The 22906-nt window shown below is 42.4% G+C and overlaps 1 protein-coding gene across 1 annotated transcript in view; it reads right to left on the bottom strand.

The window, feature by feature from the left end:
• Positions 1-4557: 4557 nt before the first annotated feature.
• BMERB1 (bMERB domain containing 1) overlaps positions 4558-22906 on the bottom strand; it is a 46195-nt gene continuing 27846 nt past the window's right edge. The window contains exons 3-6 of the mRNA XM_059861378.1: positions 13374-13447; positions 10500-10614; positions 9345-9427; positions 4558-7956 (exon numbers count right to left, since the gene is read on the bottom strand). Of these exons, the coding sequence (XP_059717361.1) occupies positions 7844-7956; positions 9345-9427; positions 10500-10614; positions 13374-13447 (385 nt within the window). The 3' untranslated portion in view covers positions 4558-7843. The remainder of the gene's footprint in view (positions 7957-9344; positions 9428-10499; positions 10615-13373; positions 13448-22906) is intronic.

The following is a 22906-nucleotide window of genomic DNA, read 5'->3' as shown; positions in this document are numbered from 1 at the left end:
TATTTTAATGGAAAACCTAGAGGAATTAATTTGTATTTAATGTATTCTGTGAAAATTTTGTTCCTTTTACACTGAACACAGCTGTTAGCAAAGCAGATTTTTTTCTATTATTTTGAAAAAAAATCTGGCATTTGTTAAATTATTCTTAAATTTTACAGTTTTTCATAAATGTGTTCAGTAAAAGCAGACTATTAATTCAACAAACATGGAACAGATTTTATTTTCTTTAAGCCTTGTTGGTGATGTAATCATACATGTAGCATATTGTATTCTATAGGCTGTTGCTTACTGGTATTGTTTCAGACAGTATTAATGAAATGCATGATTTGTCTTTCAAAAGCCTGTTGAGAAATTTTAACTCGCTGACCTGGGATGACAAGAGTGAGGGGAGCTGATTGTCCTCCAGAGGGGAAACTTGTTCTCTGACCTTTCAGATGACTTGTAACTGCATTGGAAATGCTTGTCTAAAGATGTCTGTAGGAGGCTGTGGGTCTTGTGTAAAACTTGTTTTAAATGTGGTTTTGCTGTAGCTTTCAGTTCCATTTAGGAGCTTTCTAGGACACTGATGCTTTACCCTTCCCTCATATTTAGTTTGTCTGGCATGGGTTTGGTTAAGGGAAAGACTGTCTTGATGTCATGAGTGTAAGATACAGACACACACATTTTCATTGTGTCTAGAGCTGAAGTTAGGAAGATTCTGAAATATGCATCTAATGCATAAATTACAGATAATGGAGCAGGTCTTATTAAAATGGCTGGTGATGGAAGGCATTGATGCTATTTCCACCTGTAAGGAAAGTTCTAGCTACATGTGGAAATGCTAAGGTTGTTCTGCTTAACCTTGTTTTCCTATTTTTAAGCATAGTAAATGGGAAGCTCCTTTGATGTGCTGTCTTTTAGCTGTGTCTGTTTTTATTGTAAGACTTACTCCTAGTGTTGGCAGCTCTTTGAATTCGTGGTATCTTGTGTTGGCTTTTGCAAGGGCCAGCTTTGGGGAGAGGCTGAGTCAGTGGATGACCTTAACTCTAGTTAGCAGAACTGTCCAGTGTGTGAGACTTTCTACCCATTCTGGGTAACCATGGCATTTACAATGGGTTGTATTTGCCAGGCAGCAAATAAATGCTTGTAGTATTGAAAGAACCTATACTAGAAGTTTTCCACTGGCCAACTGAGTATTTTTTAGATGGATTCTATTGTAATATGCAAGAGATGGAACACAGGCTCTAATTTTTCAGCCAGCAGCAGGAAATGCCACTGAACAATGGCTATGGACAGAATTTTACTAGTCAGATTTTGTTATAAAATCTTTTATATTTAGGCAAGTATTACCAGTAGTGAGTTTATAGCCATTGTAAGTGCAAAGAAACACTGGGAAGTTTTTCTGAGCATTATGGCACAGTATTTTGAGTCCACAGTAAACCTCTACAGACATACTGTTATAGAAGAAGAAATTTAGAAGTAAGTTTTCTTGGAATGTTTTTAGTGAGTTAAATGCAAGAAAATCTGCTTTCACCTTAACTTTGATAAGGTTGACAGTGGTCAGTCTAGATCTTTGTTTCAGGAGAGCATGCATTGGAGAAGAGACCAGCCTGAAATAGTATTTTCATGAGAAGCAGCTACAAGTCATTTGGAGTACTAAAGAAAACCAGGTTTTTGCTTCAGAGGAAAATATGGTGTTTATCCAAGTAAAGTGGTGGTTATACCACATCTGGAGGTCAGCATATCTTATCTGGATTCATGTGTGATTCTGCTGAAATTGCTGTTTGAAAGTAATAGAATAATACTTTTGAGAAGTTGTGTTCATAGTGTAACAAAATAGCTAATTGAATTGCAATATATTTTTTTATCCAAAGGGTTAAATGAATGATGTGACTTACAGATTTAAAAGCATTGCAACCATGAAATTCTTTAATTTAGCAAATAAATGTACTACTTCAGATTCATGTTTGTTTAAAAGAAAAAATGTCACTGAAGCCCTCAATTTATGCACTATTTTTTCCTTGGAATGGGAGAGAGAAGAAAGACTTCTTTTCTTAGCTGTCTACTTTGTTTGGACACTTTCTTTTGTGGCTCAAGTGCTGTTTTGTGTGTTGGGACCAAACAGTTGTCAATAAAATTTTCAAGCAAGCATAACTCTTGTCCTTGTCTCAAGACCTAGGGATGGGGGGGAAAAAACAAACAAAAACCAAACCAACCTTAGAATTCTTAACTTGCTGTGTCATGTTAAATTTGATTATTGAGACAGAACAGAGAGCTGGGGTTTAGTGACAACTAAAACACCATAAATTGTGGAGATTTGAGGCTTTTTCCAGTTTTTTGCAGTTGATCTGTTTGCAGATGCAGTCAGTGCCTCTTACTGCTCTCCATGCAAGGTCATGTTTAGGGTTTCTTTTGAAAAGAAGCTGTGCTATTTATCGTGCTGAAGAGAAAAAATGGAGAAAGGGGTGTAAATCCAGCAGGTGAATGTCAGGTGCTCCTCCTCAGTGTCTCCCTTTGAGATGTTAAAATTGTTGCAAATAAGGTCATGTGAACATTAATAAAGTTAATGAGTTGCTTTTGAGTTATAATGGCTTTTTCCAGCTTGAAGATGGCAGTTATTCAGGAACTACAAATATGGCAAATTTCTTTCACTGGAGTGTTTTGAAATTCAGAATCTTAACAAAACAGAAAAATTCAACTAAACTGAACTGTTTTGTCATCTCACAGCTTCATGGACAAAAGTAAAGATCTGGATGAGCTGTTCCTGACTTTCTCTTTTTGGGGGTTTTTGGTTTTTGTTTTGTGACATAATCTCACTCAACAGAACTGTTAAGTGGAGTCTGCTGGAATAAATGTCAGGCCTGTTGCAGATAAGCAATCACTTGACCTTACAGAGTACTTGTTCACAAAACAGTTTTAAAGTAACTACCTTCATGAACAATGTAATAAATATCCCTCTTGGAAATAATCAATATTCCTCTTTGAAAGGAGGAACAGGTGGTTTATAAAACCTTCCTAGAGCAGCACCACAAACCCTATAATCACCACTCTGTAATTTCATTTTTCAGTAGTTGTGAATGTTTTTAAGTAAATGAATGAGTAAAATCCCTCATAGCACCTGGTATGTGATTACCTTCAAAAGATGAGTTTGATTTTAAATGCTGCTTTGGTTCTGTGCTGCAAACATTCCCACTTCTTTTATTCTCATTTTATGTTAAACCATCTGTTTGAAGTTAGTAAAAAAGTGGTGATGGAAATAGCTTTCATTTTTTTTCTAAAATTAATATGGCTTACTTTGCTTGCCATAATGTACCAGGACAGTCTATTTGTATGGTGAGCTATGGTTTAACTCCTATTAACAGCATTTTCCTAGCAAGCATCACTTTAAATGCTGTATTCCTTCCTGTATGACTATTTTTTAGTACTACTTAGGTGGATAAAGACAGAAAAAATCCCAATTCCAATGATTATTAAAATGGCTTGTAGTGCTCTATGTATGCTACAGAATGAAGATTATTCTAAATAGAGAATGCTATTTTACAAGAAATTCCTGAAATGCCACTTCAGGATGTTGAGCATGTTTTGACATGGCTGTCAAAGCACTATTGTGTGTCATGCCATGGCTCAAGTTTCACATCAGTCTTTCAGTTACTGAATTCAAAAGTGAAGAATTGTATCCTGCCTATGTCATGAAGGAGAAAAACAACAAACTCTTCTGTTGGTGTAGCTGGGATGAGGTCATTGGCTGCCAGAAACTTGATAGTAGCTGCAGTCATCTCCCCTGGTTTTGTGATCAAGGCTGTACAGTCCACTGATCTCTGTAACAGATGAGATTCACTGTTTTGGTAGCAGCTCAAACACTCTTGGTGTCTTACCACAATTCTTTCAGTCTCCCATAATGTGTTGTGGCAGAAAACTGCCTCCCATTAAGAAACAAGAAAGCAAAATAAATGTGAGGGGAGATTTGCACACCTCCTTACTCATCTCTGAGACAGAGTTGCTGCTGAGGCTACCAGGACCCAGGCTCAGCTGCTGAGCTGTTCTCAGGATCCTGGTTGAAGTCTTGTGTGCACATGGAAGGGAGAGGAAGTTTTGGCCTTCAGGTAATATTTTTGGTAGATCCTGTTTGAAAGCAGCCTGCTTGCCTGGCTGTTTATAGGATGGATGGGACATGTGAAACAAGATGCACTTTGGTAACAATGGTAGCATTTGTCCTGGGGTGAAGGAGGATTTTTTTTGTTCATTTCAATAACAGCAGAGCCCTCTTGGCATGGCAATTCTGCTACTCAGATTATACCCTTATATCCTCAGTGTAGGGCTGGGAACTGTCTCTCATCTCAGCAGGCTCTGGGCTGTAGTGAGGTTCCAAAGTCATTAGAGCATGATGAGATTGGCCTTTTTGGTGGGTTTTCTTTATCAGTGAGAAAATAATTTATTTCAGTAGCTTCTCAAACTTACCCCTCAGCATTACTCCTTTTGTGCAGAATAGTAACCTTACACCTTTCGAGAAGTGTAGCAGCACCATCCCATTCCACTCCATAACCACCTGTTCCCTCAGTAACAGGAAGAAACAAAGGCTTAGTATAACACAGCAGCTTAGTTTATTTGGAAATATGTTTAACTTGGAAGAGATTCAGTAGGTCTAGGGAAGGGTACAAGAGAACCATTTGCTGGTGGAATTGGTGATTTGTACAAACAGCACTTCAGCACTTTTGTTTTTCTCAGTAGACCAAGATCCTTTCCTGAACACAGTCATGTTTACCAGAGTGTGTCAAATCCACCTTACACATTCTTCCACACACTCTTCTTTTTCCACTGCCTTGCCTTCTTTCTGAAGTGATAAATAGCCAAGATTTCCAGAAGAGATACTGGGTGCTTCCATCAATGTCCCTCTGTTGACAGTGACTGATAGCTGAAAATCAACTCTGAAATGATGCCAGTTACTCCATATAGTCACCCAAAGATACTTGTCTGATACTCTGCTGATTTTATATATGGGGATTGTATAAAGTGTTGTGCTCACAGGATCACGGAATTTACAAAGCCTCTAGTTGTTCTTGGGATATTCAGTGATTTAGTCTGGTTTTTAAAAATAAGGGTCAAGATTTTTACACTTAATTCCTTCCTAAATCAATTTGTTTAATTGCAGCCATTAACTTTGCCATCAGCCATAAGGCCTCTGCTGTGTTCTAGACAGGCAACACTAAACCAGTGTTGAACACAGTTGAGAATGTGACCTTTCAGTCTTAAAAATCCAGGACTTTATTGCTAAGCAGCATCACTGACCCACTTCTGAAGGAACCACTTGTGCACTGCAGGCAAGCTCTCCAAACCCACCCAAATAAACAAAGAAATTTGCTAATTAAAAACAAAAACTGGCACACAGAAACCTCCCAGCTGAGCTAAGCTAGAACTTCTGAAAATGAAGTTCACTCTCATTAACACTGCTGGAGTTCAAGTCCCTTTGGGGCACTGGCTGCCAGTGCTCAACTGTAAGAATATTGCACATTCCCACTTGCTGTGTTTCTTCTTGGTTTTAATTAAAGGAGTTGCTCTGTAGCCTGGTCATGAGTGTTGCTTCATAGGAATGTCTGTTTCTTGCTAATGACATTTTTTCATGGAAACCAACATTGCACTCACTTCACTTCATTCCCAGGTGGATTCTGTGCAGCCTGTAGGCATCACCCCACTCATCAGCACAGCCTGGGTTAAACCCTCATGTGCAGAAGTCATCTTAAAAACCTCAAAAACCATGTGCAAAGTCCTTCTGGACCCTTCATTAGTGGCATTCACAGCTGATCCTCCTAAGGTTTAAAGCTGGTGCTTCACTACAGCTTTTTCCTTGACTCCCATTTGCCTTTATGAATGACACTGAACATCTGCCTCTTGCCTTTGGATACTGACAATTCCTGATGTCTTAACTGGGTACCAGCAAGAGCCAGTGGAATTTTACAGGAGCCAATGGCTGTTTCTTTCCCTCCAGTGTGTATTTTCTCCCCTAACAGCAGTTTCCCCCATACCTGTGTAAATGCAGCCAGGTGCCCTGCAGAGTCCAGCCCACACCAGGTACAGAGCTCAGTGTGGTGGGGGATGTCTCAACAAGGATACAATAATCATCCATGAGAGTCAGCCTTTGCTCTCTTTCCTGCATCTTTGGTCAAAGTAATTAAAGTGCTTCATGTCTCAGTGGAAACCTTTTGTGTTTTTTTCCTCTTTGATCCTTAAATCTGAAGGTACTTGGTGACGTTGGTTCTTTGTCTCAAGTGAGTCTGCAACACTGAAATTATTCTGGAAGTGCAGGTGGTTTTCATCAAATCAGTCAGTGCTAGAGATTAGGATTTTTAAGGATAGTCTGAGTTACTTTAGATGGTGTCTATTGCCTTTAACCTTAATTAGATACTTTTTCTCTCTAAAAAAATAACTGTTTATCCGTTTGGGGTAACTGCTGTTAAGTTTTTCTCCTTTCCTATACTGTGGTTCCTTGGTATATAAGCACACACTTCACTCAGCTGGCTTCACAAAATGGAAGTTCCTTTTGGAAAGTGTTATTTCAGGAACTTGTTGCTATCTTTTGTTATTTCTAAGCCTGAGATTGTCACACTAGATCCATGTACGTTTATTTTACTATTTACACCTATCACAGTACATTTATATGGAATACCATCACACAGACAAACCAGCTACTGACAGCTAATATAAAGATATTAGATTCCACAAGCTTAATCTGCATAGAGACCAGAAACACACTTAATGGTGAAACACAGACAAGTATTTCTGTATTTCCCTTAATTTTAAACCTATTTTATATAGAATGTGATCTTCCTGCCACAAATACCTACTTCTGTATTTGAATATTTGTCTTGTGGCCAATTTGTCTTGGGTGTCTTGTGTCTTCCTATGCCTTTTTTTTTGGATAGTTTCTATTTCTTGTGGTCACAAAATATACAATTATTACTTGTTTTAAGCATGGTTTCAATATTAGTTAAATTTTGTTTTCTGTTCTTCTCCCAGTAATCTCTCAGTGATGTGTAATCTCCTGCTGCATGTAGCTTGTAAAAATGGACAAAACCCTGGGTGAGTATTTCTCTTAGTTCTTGGGAGCTGGAGATCTAAAACAGAAGTGACACAACCTTGGACTGCTTCATCAACTTGCAGATTACTGCAGCTGTGCTTTGCTAAAGCTGTGCCAGGGATTTATTTCCCCTGGTGCAAGCAATATTAATTTGAGTTGAGTAACTTGGATATCACATGGGATATAAAAATCTGTAGCTACTTGCAGCATCCTTGTCACTGATCTCATTCTTTAGGAAGAATTTGAAATTAAACTCCACAGCAAAGTAGTTGAACATCACACAGGTTTGGTATTTGGTATGCAACATCAGTTATCCTACAGTTGCTTCCTCTATCAGTTGTGCTATACATAGCATTGCTACTTGTGGCTTTTGTTCTGAAAATAGCCAAAATAGGAGAATTTGGCAACTTTTGAGGGCAGTTTGTCACGGGGGGGAAAGTGTACAACATATTCTTCTAAAGTTATAGCCCATTAAGATTGCTGGTTTACACCATAGTGGATTAAGTGTAGCCCCTTTTCATTCACCTGTATCACGGGGGTGGTTTTGGTTGACTCTACTGCTGATCTCTTCTGGTCCCTGGACAGCCACTAAATAGATTTCTTTTGTTTTTAGGCATGCGTGTAGAGTGATCCATGCAACAGTGAGGAACCTGCCATGGTCCAGTCCACAGGTGACACCTGTGCAGCTGCTCTGGCCTCCCTCAGCAGGATGCTGGTGGTTCCCCTCACCATCCAGTTCCACTCAATGGAAACACTGAAAGGACAAGCAGGCTGGGAAGCCCAGGGCTCTCCCTACATGATGTTGCACTGCGTGGCCCCACAGCAATCTTTAATGATTGCCAACCCTGCCTTGGCAATGGTGGGCTTGCTTGGAGGAGGTTCTGCCTTCTTTTCTGCTGGGCTGCCTGCAATGTTCAAAACAGGACACCATTAGAACCAAGAGCTGCTCAAACTCTCTCTTCCTACTTCTGCCTTAAAGGGTGCAAACCATTCCTGCCCTCTCTCCACCCACCCTGAATTTTTCAGCTCCTGTTTGAACAACACACTTTGGTGGTGACAGAGCTGGTTTGAAACTGCTCAGAAAGTCTTATCTCTTCAGGGAAGGGTGCTTAGAGGAGCTGAAGAATCCATACATCTCAAAGGGAGGGGAAACTTGCATCTGGCTCAAGGCAGGTGTCCTTTTTCACAGCCACGGGTCCTTTCACAAAGTCATTTCGCTGTTTACCTCCCAACAAGGAAAGGAGCTGAAGGACAAAAGTATTACTAGAATTTATTCTCTCATTGGCTTGGATGCTGTAATTAGGGAACAAGATAAAGGCAGGTTTTCATTTTTCAGGGTGAAAAGAATCTTTTTATCTTTAAAACTGCATTTAAAAGCAATGAGAAAGTAAACAAACAAGGGAGGTGACTCATGCTCTCTGTGACTAAGGGGGTATAAATAATTAGTGATGCATCTTAAAATGTCTCTTCTCAACCTTGTACTTGAACTTCAAGGTCATTCCAGTCCCTCTGGGAACTCTTGAGCAAGACCTTGATCTGTGCAAAATGGCAGAATGTTTCTACAAACCTCTTCAGCTGCTGGACCTTTCTAAGAAGGGCACTGCTCTCACTTGACTCTGCCTGAGAGCTCATCTTGAGGCAGGGCAAGACCAATCTGGGAACTGCTGGAGCTCCTGCTGTGGCTGTGACTGTTCTGTTTGAAAGTTGCACTAAAAGCTACTGAGGCATCATGAAACCCACTTTGTCTCTCAGAAACCAGTGTGTTTCCATTCTGCCTGCAAGTGACTTGGGTTGGGGTGATTCAAAAGTCTATTTCTGATAGTAATATCTAAGAAATTTGGGTCAGCTGTGGAAGTTTGCAGTTTTTTCTCTAGTTTCCATCTTGACTGCAATAAAACAGGTGAACTTTGTTTCAGATATCCCAGCATGGACCTGAAGTGGGTTTTTTTTTCCATTATTTTTGCAGAAACAGATAGGAAAATTATTAATAGAAATCTAACTGCTTAGAAAAGCAGCTTGTGGCACTATGAATACAAATATACTTTGCATATTTAAAACATACAGAGCAATTCTGAAGTGGCCATAGGTGACTGAAATTCAGTTTTAAGGGGTAATTGGGTATCTGAAGTCTAAGTGGCCAGCAGCTGCTGACAGCCAGAGTTGTTTCTAGGTGATCTAGCTAGCTTCACCTAGCTTTTGCCAGAGGCTGCCCTGTGAAAATGCTCTTATAATCAGCTGTCTTTGGAGTTTTTCCTTTTGCTCTTGTGTTTTTTCTCAATGATTAGGAACTCACTGGTAGGAGACTGTGTTGCTTTGTCGATGGGTTTTAACTTGGTGCGAAGGAACTCGGCCATCTCTCTGTCTTCTTCTTTTTCCCTGGTGGAAAAAAGAAAAATAGATGTTAGAGGAATGAGTTTTCTCTGTAAATGGGACAGCAAAAGCTAGAGCAGCTAGGATCAAGTCACTAGTAAACAATTAATTTCTTTGCTATTTTAGAAACACTTCATTCTGCTTTATTAAAAAGCAAAATATTTGCCTAAATGAAAAGTGCTGCTGAGGCTTTTGTGATTTGCACACGGGGCTCAGTGAGAGCTCTGGGTTCAGTTCTAGCTCAGGCTCCCTGTCAGCTGCTGCCTCTGGCCAGCTCTCTTTGATCAGCTGCAGGACTGGCAGAAGCTTTGCCAAATCCTCTCCTTGCTTGCTTAGAATTTCAATGTGCTGGAGGAGATATTGTCATTTTGGGTAAATGGATTGGATTGAGTCTTTACTGCTGAATGAGGGGGGAGTAAGAGCAAAGCTGACTCTGTGGAGTGCTGATCTCAAACCAAAGACTGGATCTGGGTGCTGGAAGAGAACTTTTGAGGAAGCCTACAACTTTGTTGACAACTTTGGGCTAAGCTATGGAGATGAAACCCTTCAGAACCTGCCCATGTCTCAGGCAGGGCTGTACTGCTGAGTCCTTTTCAGTTGGTTTGGGGTTTTTGTTGTTGTTTGGGTTGTTTTGCTATGACAAGATAGGAATAGTACCAATCAACCTGACAACATGAATCATTTAAAAAGGAGGATTTTAGATGTCTACAAAGATGGCCCTTGTAGAACTCCATTTCATGTCTACTTCTTATCCCAAGAGAATTCCCTGGTAGCAGGATAAATCCTTTTCTTTGAAATGGTAAATGCCCAGATTGTTTCTGGTAGGAGAATAAGAGACCAAAGCTCACTGTAATTCATGAGATGACTGAATCATTAAGGGGATAAAGAGCCACAGAATTAGAGTAATCTAATTTTAATGTTTTTCCTATGGAATGGAGAGGAGGCTTTTAACTTGCTAAGTTCTTTTGAAGGACCAATTCTCTCCCATTAATGTTGATTTAAATTCTGTCACTTCATCTATTGTATTATTAGGCTTGTGGAATGGCACTAAATAAGTTCAGTTGCTCTTGGTTCTTACCTTAATCTCTCCACCTCTGCATCATCTACAAGAAAATCTCTTTTTTGTACCAGTCGATGAATCTTCTGAATCAGTTCATCCTCTCTTTGCTTCTCCATCTTTGTTTTTTCTTTTTCTGGTCAAAAAGAGAGAAAAGAGTGTGTTCCTTGGGACTCAGGGGACTGTGAGGGGGTGGTGTAGGACGTTGCAGATGTCTGAGGATCAGCTGCTGATGGAAGTCAATGGTTTTCCAGGCTGAGTCACCAAACCCCAGCAAGTGGGTCACTGCCTCTGCTCTCCTCACCTACTGCTCTTGGCTCTGATCAGCTTAATGGGCTGAAGGCTCTGTGGGGTTTGCTAAGCCTGCTTTTAATTTGCAATGACTCTTCAAGACATTGCTTGGAAAAATTTTAAGAGCTTTGGCAAGAAAATCGTTCCAGATGCTTTGTTAAAATCCAATGTACAAACTCCATTTGACCTCAGGGGAAAGGAGATCACACCAAAAGGAACTATTTCTCTGTGTTTCAAGACAGCTTTGGCTGTTGAAAATTACACCTTTTTTCCTATTCTGACAAGGCAGGTGAGCTGCAAATCCCCACCAATAGCATCAATTGTAAAATGTGGAAAAATAAATGCAAGTTTATTTTCCCCGTACTTCAAAAATCTGAGTAATTAATATATGTCCTTGTTAATTGGCCAGCCTGGAGAGGCTAGGTGGTCTGTAAACAACAATTTTTGTGGCATGAAAGATGTGCCTGTTGCAAACTAAAAGTCATAAATGTTAGGGATTACAGAGCTCTTGTTTCAGGCTATAAAGCAAATGTATTTAAAATAGAATTCCTCAAACGTTGCAAGTGCAGCAGAGATGAGAAAGCCCGAGGGGAATCCAAGCTCATGCATTTCTCTGAGAAGCTGAAAATTTTGAGCTGCTATGAAGACACTTTGTATTAAATCAAGATTTTGGGCTTTGGGCAGCAGAAGGGCACAGTTCAGTACAGTGGGAGCTGGGCAGGAAGGGTGAGCTCTGCAGTCTGATGCCTCTGAGCTGTGTTGTGTCTGCTGATTTCAGTTATAAGACACTTTAGCTAAATTAATCAGACACTTGGAAACAATTGTTTTCAGTACAGATTAACAAAAAGAATGCTTAGAAGTGGCTGCTTTTGCCTGCTTTGTTGTTATGGCTAAGGAGCAAGGACTCTCCTTGCTTCAGGAGATAGAAGCTACCTTCTACTTCCTTTCAATCTATCCTTTTCCTAAATTGAGATGTGCTCCCCCATTATATCCATCAGGAAACTGTCTGCTAAAAAGGCTAATATATGTGCCAAAATACTGCTTATTCTGTGCACTAAAAGACTGATTCCACATCTACTGAAACTGGCTAAACTGGGTCCACTGAAACCAAAGAGCAGCTCTCTAGACAAATCTGTGCTCTTACAGGAAAATTATGGTGGAGCTCCTGTGAATGAATCCATTTCTGGGAAGGGTTTTTCCAGCTCAGGCTCATGCTGTGTCAGCACAAAGTCAGTGCCAGCAGCTGCTTTGTCTTTGCCAGGACCAAGCTCTTGTGACCCTGCCTGCAGATGCTGCTGCTGGAACTTCACCCCTTGGATTCTTAAATTAGCTGAGATTTGTGGAATTCTAAGGAGAAACTGCTGTCTGTGGGTCTCTGCTTGAGGCCTTGAGACTGGACTTCTAAAAGATAAAAAAAACCCAAACAGCAGGAACACCAAAAGAATGAAAGCCAATTAACCCTACCTGTTAGTTCAAAGCACAGGAAAGCCTGCAGATCAGGAAAGTGAGGCAAGGGGCAGCATTCACAGACACTTTCTAGGATTTGTAATCCTTTCCATTTGAATGAATAATGAACCAACAGTGTTGTTATTAAAATTTTAAATGTGACCTCTACCAAGAAGTATAAGGAAAGAAAAAGTGAGAAATATTATTAATCTATTTGTTAGGTGCAAAATGTGGCAGGTTTTACCCAGCTGAAAGTGACTGGTTTCAGAGTAGATCTCTTTCCTATGTCACAAATGCCCTTCTCTCTCCTTTCTGAGGACAAAGTTGTCCTTCAAAGTTGCACAATAAAATGTGAGGAGGAAAAATCAGGATAAGCAAAGGATAGTCAAAACTTGGACTTAATAGTTAAGCAGGAGCAGGTAAGCAAATTATTTCTGCAGGGTGCTGGAGGCTGTGCACTAGTATGTGATGTAACTGGCCTGCTGCAGTTGCTGAGAGGTCTGCAGGATCTGTCTGTTTTGTTCCTTGAACAGAGTGGGGCTGTGGATCATCTAAAATGGCAAAGCTGTAGAGAAGTGGAATTCCTCACTGATGGCAGCTGGAGTTCTGAGCCAAGGACTGCAGAACTGCCCACAACTCTGTCCCTCCTTCAAACACTGAATTTGCAGAGATTTATGGCAAAACACAAAACAGAGGTTTGGGCCTTGGTTTTTGTAGAAACCTGTTCTTCTTGATCCTTGAAGGCAGATTTAACTACAGGTGTGATAATGGATTGGTGTAGCAAGGAAAAAATCAATCACATTCACAGTGATGGTTATAAATCCTTCTCCTCTCCCTCTTTTATCTCTGGTATCTCAGCACTTGTCTTTTTCACCTGACAATCTCTGTGCCACTTGGTTCCCTTGAGATTGCCAAGGGAGTGCAAGAAATAAGGAATGTGCTCCTTGTTTGAGTGATGTCTGCAGGGCTGCTGCCATGGGAGCAGTGAAATACAGCATGAAAAGACATTTAGAGATTAGAGATGGGCAGAAAAATGGGAATTAAAAATGAGGGTTTGAGGAAAGAGATATGAAACTGCACCTTGTGGGGAGGAGATTCTGGTTGTTGGGTGGGGATGGTGTCAGGAGCACAGGTGTGATCCTGAGAGAGAGCCCTTACCTGGGATTGCTACCAAAGTCTGCAGCTCCTGCTTAAGGTTCATAATGTCTTTGCACAGCTGGATGTCATCCATCCTGCAGAAACAGAAAAGGCTTGGTCAGGCATGCAAACCCCACTCTGTGTTGATGGGATTGGCCAGCTCTGATCTGAGTGCATGGCCCTGGCCTTGCCTGGGACCTGCCAGCCTGAAAGGGATCCTGACACTCTCGGCTCACCAAGTTTCACAGAAAGCAAAGGGTATTTAATACCCATTAATGCCCATAAATGCCCATTGAGCCCTTGGTGACTTGTCTTACTCACTAATTTGTGTGTAGGTTCATACCTGCCACTGTGGATAATTTCAGATTTTACTTTCTTGAACATCAGAGAACATTCTGGAGTGGGCACCTGTCTCCATAATGGTCCTGGGAAAAGGCAGGGGAGCCTTATTGCACTTACTGCAGCAAGAGTTTTCACCAGGGAAGAGAAGAACAGCAGAGAGCCTGGGAAGGGGCAGCAGAGGGTGACAGATTATTTGGCACAGCCAGGGCAAGGTTCATATTCTACCACCAGCTGTCTTTGTGACCCTGCTAATAATTCAGCTCTAACCCCAGAGATCTGGAAAGTGACATAATTTGGCATTTATCTGTTTCTGAGGTTTTGTGCCTTGGGTGAATGTCCTCCATGGTTGATGTTAAATGCTTCAAACCCTTGATACATGCAGGAAGTCCATTAATGCTAAGACACAGAAGACAGCTTAAAAAAAGAAAAGTAACATTAGCAGAAACTGCACCTTCAGTTCTCATTGAAACTGCTGCTTCTCCTGAGAGCTGCCACTGAATCACTGCCCTGGAGGGCAGCAGCCTTCAGCATCAGCTCCCTGGCCCAGGTTTCAGTGCTCCCAGTGCCTCAGCCACAGGGACAGCCAAGGCTCAGGTGTTGGCTCCAAGGGCAGCATCTGGGGCTTTCATTTTGAGATCACCCCCTGAGGAGCACAAACCCAGCCTGTGTGATTAATTGTACATTCCCAGCTTGGATCTCACCAACCTCTCCTTGCTCACAGATCTCTGGGCTCTGTTTTCCACAGTCCTGTGCCTGGGGGGGACTGGCTGCTGCCTGAGCCCCTGGAGCAGCTGAAGTGCCACCAGAGCAGGGGCTGTCTCTGTGTGTGTGTGAGAGAGAGGGAGCCCCCAAAGGACAATGCAGCCAAATTACTGAATTAAGTGAGAAGTGGGAAAAGCAGGTGTTTCTGGCACAAATAAGACTTTAATCACAACCCAGGAGCTTTTATTCTCCGTGCTGTCTCTGCCAGGATTGCAGGTCTCTGCAGGGAGCTGTCCTTCAGCTGCTTTGCTCCTGTCAGTGAAATATGTTGATCCTTCTGTTATTTGCTGCTCAGGTTAACTCCATCTTGCCTCTTCTGCTACTTCCCCTGTGCTATGACAGCCATTCCTGCTGCCTTTTTACCCCTCTCCTCCCAAAATACAACCATGAAATACCTCTCCTAATAATCTTCATTGCTGACCTCTTTTCCTTCTTTGTGCCCCCCTGTCACTTCCACTGGGATCTGCTCTTCCACTGCCCATCTGTCTTGTAAGACTTGGCTTTGGTGGGAAGATCAGCACGTTTGCCTCAGGACTGGAGCATGGTCCTTTGCTCTGTGGGTTTAGGACCCTTGGAGGCAGAGATGTTTTTCCTGATGAATATTCTGACTTAGGCTTCCCACATTATTCACTCTCATCCCAAGCAAAGCCTGCTTTACTCTTGAGATCCATCACACTAAATGGTACTGGAATTACTTTTATCAATTAATCTTAAATGCTGTCCTCCCAGGAGAGGGAGCATTCCAAATGTGCTGGGATGTGAGCAAGGCTCACAGCTCCTCATCTACTCAGTGTTCACAGCTCCTCATCTATTCAGTGCTCATGCACTGTGGGTGGCATGTTGGTACATTTCACTAAGATGACCATGCCTAACAAAGATGACATTTTCTTGGCAAGAAATGTTCAATATTGAACTGCTGCATTCAAATGATATCAGGCCACACTCTCAGCTAGTAAAGAGAACAGTGAGTTTCCACAAAAGAGATCTCTGTGATAGACAGAGAGGATTTTTTTTTTCTGATTCAGAAGATTTGGCTTCATTCTGAGAAGCTCTGAAATACACCAATTAAAATACTTTACTATATGAGTTTGGCTCCCTGCCCTCACTAAGGAACTCCAAAAGCTAATGGCACTGCTCTTCTCTCAGGATTTTCAGGAATTTAAAATACCACCAGCAGTATTTTCCAAGTGAGCAAGACCATTCATGTTCAGCAGTCCCTATGGTCCCTGTGTCTCACTTGTGGCAAAGGTCCTGGCCACGTGGTGCACCTTTAGTTGCACTTTCTCCCCATTATTTTGGCTGGTTTTCAGTCTGACTGCAGAGCATGTAGCTCGTACTCCACATATATTCTCAGCATCTCTTTTTCCTGAGACCTGAGCTTTGTTCCTGCCTTGTAACACACAGCAGAGAAGTAAATCCGTGGCCAAAGCACTTTAGGTCTGTAACAGCTCAGTGACCACATGAATTCCAAAAATCAGAAGTCAGATGACCTCTCCAGAGTCCCAGTTCTGCAGGCTGGTGCATTGTGCCAATGGACAAATCTGAACCTACCATCTGCACTGATCCCCTCAAGCACATGGAACATCTTTCCTCCCATCTGTGACAACCAGCCTTTGTGTTTCATCCTCTCCACAGTGCTGATTAGGAAAAAAGTAATAAAAAAAGAGGTTAAATGATGAAAGAGAGAGCTGAAGGACATATGGGACCATGCCAAAGCTTCATCCATCTGATTTAATGAAAGCAGGATCTATGGTTCCTTGTAACCATAAAGCACATCCCACATCTGCCAGCAAATAATACTGAATGCAGGCAACAGGTGCTGCCCTGGGCAAGAGCTGCACTGCTGCCCTTGAAGGAAAGGGAAGAAGAGGAACTCCTGGAAAGGAAATCTCCTGGGAGGCCATTCAATCTGCACTGGCACTATGAACCTTCCTTTCTTTGCCCCTTATGCTCTGGATGTTGGATGTGAGTAGTTACAAGAGTCCCAGAAGAAGTTACTGCTGCTTCTGAAAAGAAAAAAAATTAAAATTCCAGTGAATCTCTCATTTGGAAGCTGGATGGTCAGCAGGGTTTGACTGAGAGCATCCTGGTATTACTGTCAGACCTCTTTAGGAAGTAAAAAGTGCTTTTGGAAATCTTAAGGAAAGCAGCAATCTGCAGAGTACAGGAAAAAAAATTCCTTGGATCCCCTAACCTACAGAGGTGTTCTCTCTCCTCTGGAAGAGAGGGTACATTCTCTTCAGTCCTGTGAAAACTTTTCCCATTGTAGAAGAAACACCAGTGAAGCAAACAGCAGTGACAACAGGGCAGTTTTTCCTCAGAGCTGAGCTATAAATGTCTGCCCAGGAGCCCTAAACACATGAGTTATGAGTATGATAAAACACTCCTCTGGTCAGGAGCCCAAATCCATTCCTGGAGAAATTGCAAGTACTGAGCTAGGGGTGGATTCTCAGTGTGCTTTTGTGGATTCCTGACGCGCTGCCTGCACTTCTGCTCTTCTCTTTCTTGATGCTTATTGCAGAACCCCCCTGCATGCCTGGAGACAGCACACAAGCCCATATCAGTCTTTTCCCTCATGGTATTTCAAGCTAGATCATCACAACCTACAAGCAGACTCTGTTTGCCAGAAAGAAACAACAAAAAACCAAACCTCATAACGAATAAACAGCGGGAGAAGAAGATTTTCTAAACATGGCACCAAATGACAGGAAAATAAGTGAGCTGGGGAGCCTGCAGAGCCCTGGCACAGTGACTCAGCCCCATGACATGTTTCTGTGTCCAGCTAGCAGGGGAGAGTGCCCTGAGCACTGTCATTGCCATGCTCCAGGGAGGTGACAGCATGAGTCACCTCTGCTGTCACCATCTGCACGGGGGCAGCAGGGCATGCAGAGCCCTCCCATTCAGCTGGGCCTGGCAGCTCTGAGGCTCTGCAGCACTTCTAAAAAAGAGACACTCTGTACCAGGCACAAAGGAATTGTTTTGTTTCGTTTCAGTAGAAATTATTCTTCAACAGCTGAATTTTTCTATCTTCTTCTCAGCCAAGGAAGAAATCTGAGTTCCCCAGTGTAAGGCCTAGGTGCCAACTAGAGACATGCATAGGGAAAAAAGGAAAATTATAGTGGAAGCTCAGAGAAAAATCACTTAACACCCCCCTTAATGGTCAGCCAAAAAAAAGACATGGCCAACAAGACTGACAAATGCTTCATACTTGAGTGTAAGAACTATTAGCAGCACCAACATAAGCATCAAATATCATTTTCATTGATTTCAGGATGAGCAGAGCAGTTCAGTGTGTCTGGAGAGCTTCTGCCTTGGCTGAATGACTTTCAAAGCTAGAAATAGACCTGTGCTCCCTCTGGCATGTCTGTAAGAGGAGGTCTGAGATTTCCTTTGTTTTCTGTGATTGGATTAAAGTGCTTGAAGTTAAAAATGGAATGTAGACCAGGTTTGCTGGTTTCCTTCCCTCTCTTCCAGGAGGGTTTGCAGCCACTTAGATTATTTTTAGTTCTGTTTTAATACATTCCTGCCCCAGGAGTAAAATGCTTGTAATTGTTGGAGTTTCTGAAGACTTTGATAGTGCCAGTCCAGGAGCTGGCCAGAGAATCAGGTGTCCTGCTAAGCCACAAGCTGACATGATTATGTAACCAAAAGTCCTCATGTAGGGATAAAAAATCATCTCCTTGGTGGTGTCTCCAGTGAGCAGGCTGAAACCAGCCAGGAGCAACCAGCAGCACTGGAGAAATCTGGGGGATTGAAGGAAAGTGATGTGTAGAAATAAAGAGAATTGCTTCAGAGGTGGGGCTGATGTCAAGCTGCAGACTCAAGGGACTTGAGTGGAGGCTGCCTTGAGTGGGTACTGCAGGTGTTCATGGCTTTGCCAAAGCTGTGGGGGATCTGCAATGCTGAAAGTGTTCTTGGGACTACAAGAGCACTATGAATGTATAGAATCACTGAACTGTTAAGGTTGGAAAATGCCTCTAAGACAATGGAGCCCAACAGTTAGCACAGCACCACATCCCCAGGTGCCACATGCAGATGCCTTTTGAACACTTCCAGGGGTGGTGACTCTCCCACTGCCCTGGGCAGCCTGTTCCCATGCCTGATCACCCTTCCAGTCAAAACATTTTTCCTTATATCCAGTCTAATCCTTCCCTATGCAATTTGAGTCCACTTCCTCTTGCCTTGTTGCTTGTTACGTGGGAGAAGAGACCGACCTCCACCTGATGCTCCTCTTCTACATTTCCCTCCTTTAGTCCCTGTCAGCTTGGCTTAGTTACTTAAATCTGCTAATTATAAATCTGTGAGATCACAGGCAACATTTAATGAATCCAGAACCCGTTGTTTGAGTCATTCTGGTGTGTGCTTGTCACTGATATTTAGTGACACCTGGTGCAGCTGGGGCTGCAGGACACAGAGCTGGCAAGGAAGGGACCAGACTGCTGGCCAGCCCTGGCAGGGCAGCTCCCACACCTCAGCTCCTGGGCTCCACTTGCTCTGCCAAAGGAAATGGGGCTGACTTTCCTTGTTCAAAGTGCTCTCTGCTGGAGGAACACTGCATAGAAGCTGCTGACCCCCACCTTGCACAGTAATGTAATTCAGCTGCTGTTTCAGAGATTTGAAGATGGCATTTGAAATTCCCAGTCCCAGAAGGGCCATACTTAAGGTATATTTCACATAAATTCAGAACAGTGCCTAGAGAGGCTGTCTGGTTTTCATTTTCACTGACATTGCTCAGTTCTCTCGAGCTTGGCCATCTCCTCTGCCAGTTCCAAAGTTCTACCATCAATCAATAGCAACAAGAGGAGTTTTCCTGAAATTGCCCTGCTGTGCAGGGGAATATTTCTCCATGTGGCTAAAATTGACTAAGTTAATTTGTCTAAAAACATATAGACTGTAGAGAAGTCCATTTCAATTCACAAGTATCAGCCCTTTGCAGCAGCATACAGAAGACTCTATCCAAAACCAGAGAGCCTGGCTCTTTTGAACTGCTCTGGTAGTTCTATTTTTGGATATTGGGCACTGGAAGGAGGAAACTCTAGGCCTGGCTGTGCATTGTCACTGTCTCCAGCAGAATCAATGATAAATTTCCTTCTCCATTTGCCTTCACGTTTGACCTTTTCTTATTTTTAAAACCAGAAAAGCAACTATTTGTTATCACAGCTGAACAGAATAGAAAGTTTTCTGGTATAAAACGAAACACTGACAGTCCCTTCCAGGGCTTTTCAATCCTCTGGTTCCTCTCCTATTCATGGCAGACAAGTGAGAAGGGCCAGTGAAACACCACAGGGCTCAGGGGACACTTCCCTGCAGAACACCCTTGCCTGGAGGAAGCTCAGCTGCCCAAAAGGGGGACCAGGGTCTGTGAGTGCCACTGTGCCTGATGGGCTGGGGGGGTCTCAGGGGACAGCCCCCTGCACCCTCCACTCCTGCAAACCAGAGCACAGGTAGCCAAGAGCTGGGAAGTGAAGAACAGTTTGGGATAAAAGGTTACATCTGGAAACAGTGCTAAATTTCTGCATTAAACATGACAAGGTCAAAGATCAAAGCTGCTGCTTCTTCTATGAACAGCACTTTGTGACAGCCACAACACATATTCAGTGCAGGAAATGCTGTTTAAAGAAAATTCTCTATTAAAGAACAATTTTTCTAGCTATCCAACAGAGACAATAATGAAAATAATTTCTAAGACTAAAACATCTCAATTTCCCAGTTTCCAATAATTAAATACTTTCCAAATGATAAGTGTATCATTATACATATGTATAGTACAAGTTTACAAGTTTATACATTATACACACACACACACACACACACACACACACACACACACATATATATATATATATATATATATATACACACACACCACTAAAGATTGCTTTTCCTTTCAGAGTATTTTAATGCACCATTTTTACAACCACACATCTGAAAGTATAATGTGTTTTCCCCTGGGGTTGATGGTTTGCTGTCAAACAGGGCAAAGGAGATGGGGCTGCAGAGAGATCCAACTGCACTAAGGCATTTTCCTTCCTCTGGGAGAGCTGGTCTCTGTACTCTCAGCTTCAAGAGCACAGTGCACAACTTTGCAATTCTGTCCTGAACTCTTGTTCTTGAGGCTTCCAGGCTGCCATGTGAGGAGCTGGCAGAGCTGGACCTTAGCAGGCACACTGACATCCTTGGGGCTCCCAGACCCTTGGCAGCCCCCCAGAAATGCTGTTCCTAATCTCAGAGACCTCGAGCTTTCACCATCTGACAATTCAAAACCACCTTGTGCCATTTCACAGCTTGCAGTTCCCTGGTTATTTCCTCAAGGACTCTGGTTGTTTGCAATGTGCTTGGGAGGCAAAGCTCAGTGTGACACAGCCACAGCTTCACCCTGTCCTGCAGGAGAGCCTGTGCCACACCAGGCTGTACCAGTGGCACAGCTATGGGGTCCCTTACAGCTGGGCTTGGTGTTTTTCCTCCTGGTGCCTTATCTTCTGAAGCTGACAACCTGACATTTCTATTTATTGAATCATATGTATCACCACACAGCTGCCTCCTCCTCTACAGCCTCCCCAAGTCCATCCTATGTTCTGAGAGCAAGATACAATCAGGAAGAAAAAAAAGAAAGGAAATCATAATAAGTGATGCTGTATTGTTAAGATTTCAGAACTGTGAAGGAGAAAAGATTTATTGCTCCTTTCCATGAAAAGACAGATCTTATCAGAAAACACTGACAGCAACAGCTCTATTCATGAGCAAAAACCTGGTTTGGCTGGTGTTACTTACTTACACTGCAGTAACAGCAAGGTGCAAAACTCAGAGAAAAGTACCAGATGCTGAACAGAGAAGTAAACAATCCTAAGGGAATTCCTGCTTAACCTGAGATGACAGGAAACAGCTAACTTAAAGTACAAAGGAAAAAAGGAGCAGCAAAAGAATCAAAAGTACCCAAGAAAGCAAAAGTCAGAACACCTGCTTAGCAATAATATAACCAGTGAGTTCCCACTGCTCCTCACACCTCTGACAGCCTCTTTGATCTCCTTCCACTCACTGTCCCTCCCTCCCACCCTTCCCCAGGGTGATGCTCAGTGTGGGGCTCTGCTGCCACACAAGGCATGAAGCCACTGAGAAATCGGAGTTGACGTCACATTAGTGAGACACTTTTAAGAGTGTTAAAGTATTTGGTTCAAAAAAGAATTAAAATTTGAAATGAACTCTGTTCATACAGAGACAGCAATTACTGCTGCCTTCTCTCACCTGAGAATGGAACCCTCTCCATGAACACATTTTTCTGTTACTTTGCAGCATTACTTTCTGAGCTCAGCCAGTTATAAGACTTTGTTTCATATTCCCACTTTGTGTCTACTGGATTTACTGCACTCATTTTAAATTACAACATGGGATTTCAGTTGGTTTATTTAAAGTTGCCATCACCAAGGGAATTAAGCTCCCACTTCAGCAGTTCTTGTGCACTTTGGTGCTGTTTCCCTTTGCAGGGGTTGCATTAAGGCAGGCAATCAGCAGAGAGGCCTTTCTGTATTTAAAATACCAATGTGCTGTGCATACTGCAGGTGACACAAAGGTGAGACTTCATCTCACCTCTGTGGATGTCCTGTTGTTCTTCAAAGCAATACAGAGTTTACATTTTCCCCATGCATTTGCCCTAAGTTTGAGATTCTACCACTACACCCAGCACCCTCCAGAGTGATCATCACTGACTGTCCCACCTGAGCTGCTCCCAGCAATGGGTACACCCATACCACAGCAGGACAACTGGCATTCCTGGGGTTTGCAAACCAGGAGAAGGAGAAAGGTTGAAAAGGCAGGTAAAGAAAAAGTAAGCCTGATTTGAAGCAAGAAAAAAAAACCAAACCAGGGATAAATGATGTACTCTGGACAGCTAATGAGGCTGTGGGACTGCAAAGTCAAGTTGCAGCAAACTTTTCTGCACAAAAGGTCTGGGATTTCAAGTAAACAAACATAATAGTGTAAAATGGTCTAAAATCCTGACTAGAACCATGCAGAATTTGGATGATGTAGATGTTATGAGCACCCTGGAGAGGAGGGAGTCATCTACTAATGAGTAGTGAGAGTGTACAATGGCCAACTTCAGTTCTGAGCCAGTGTGGAGGTGAATTTGGCCTCTTCACAGTATTAGTTTAGAGATGTAATAACCACACAGACATTAAGCAAATACACCACTGCATTTATAGCATTTTTACAGTTTAAAAAAAAAGTTTAACGAGTAAAATGGTTTCAGTAATTGCCTAAAGCAACCTAATAGGGCTTTATGTTTAATATCTTCTATTCCCTACACATCAAAAAACTGCCATTCAGTACCACCTCCATGGCAGAAATAACCATCCCAAGACAGCTATCTCAGGTGGAAGCAACTTCCACAGTTTTACTTCAAGGTCATCCAACAAAGCTGGCTTCAGGCTTTGCTTCCCATCTGGAAAGCCAGC

This window comes from Haemorhous mexicanus, chromosome 17, assembly GCF_027477595.1.
Source record: "Haemorhous mexicanus isolate bHaeMex1 chromosome 17, bHaeMex1.pri, whole genome shotgun sequence".
NCBI classification, from domain to species: Eukaryota; Metazoa; Chordata; class Aves; order Passeriformes; family Fringillidae; genus Haemorhous; species Haemorhous mexicanus.
This window is presented reverse-complemented; position numbering and strand designations above follow the sequence as displayed.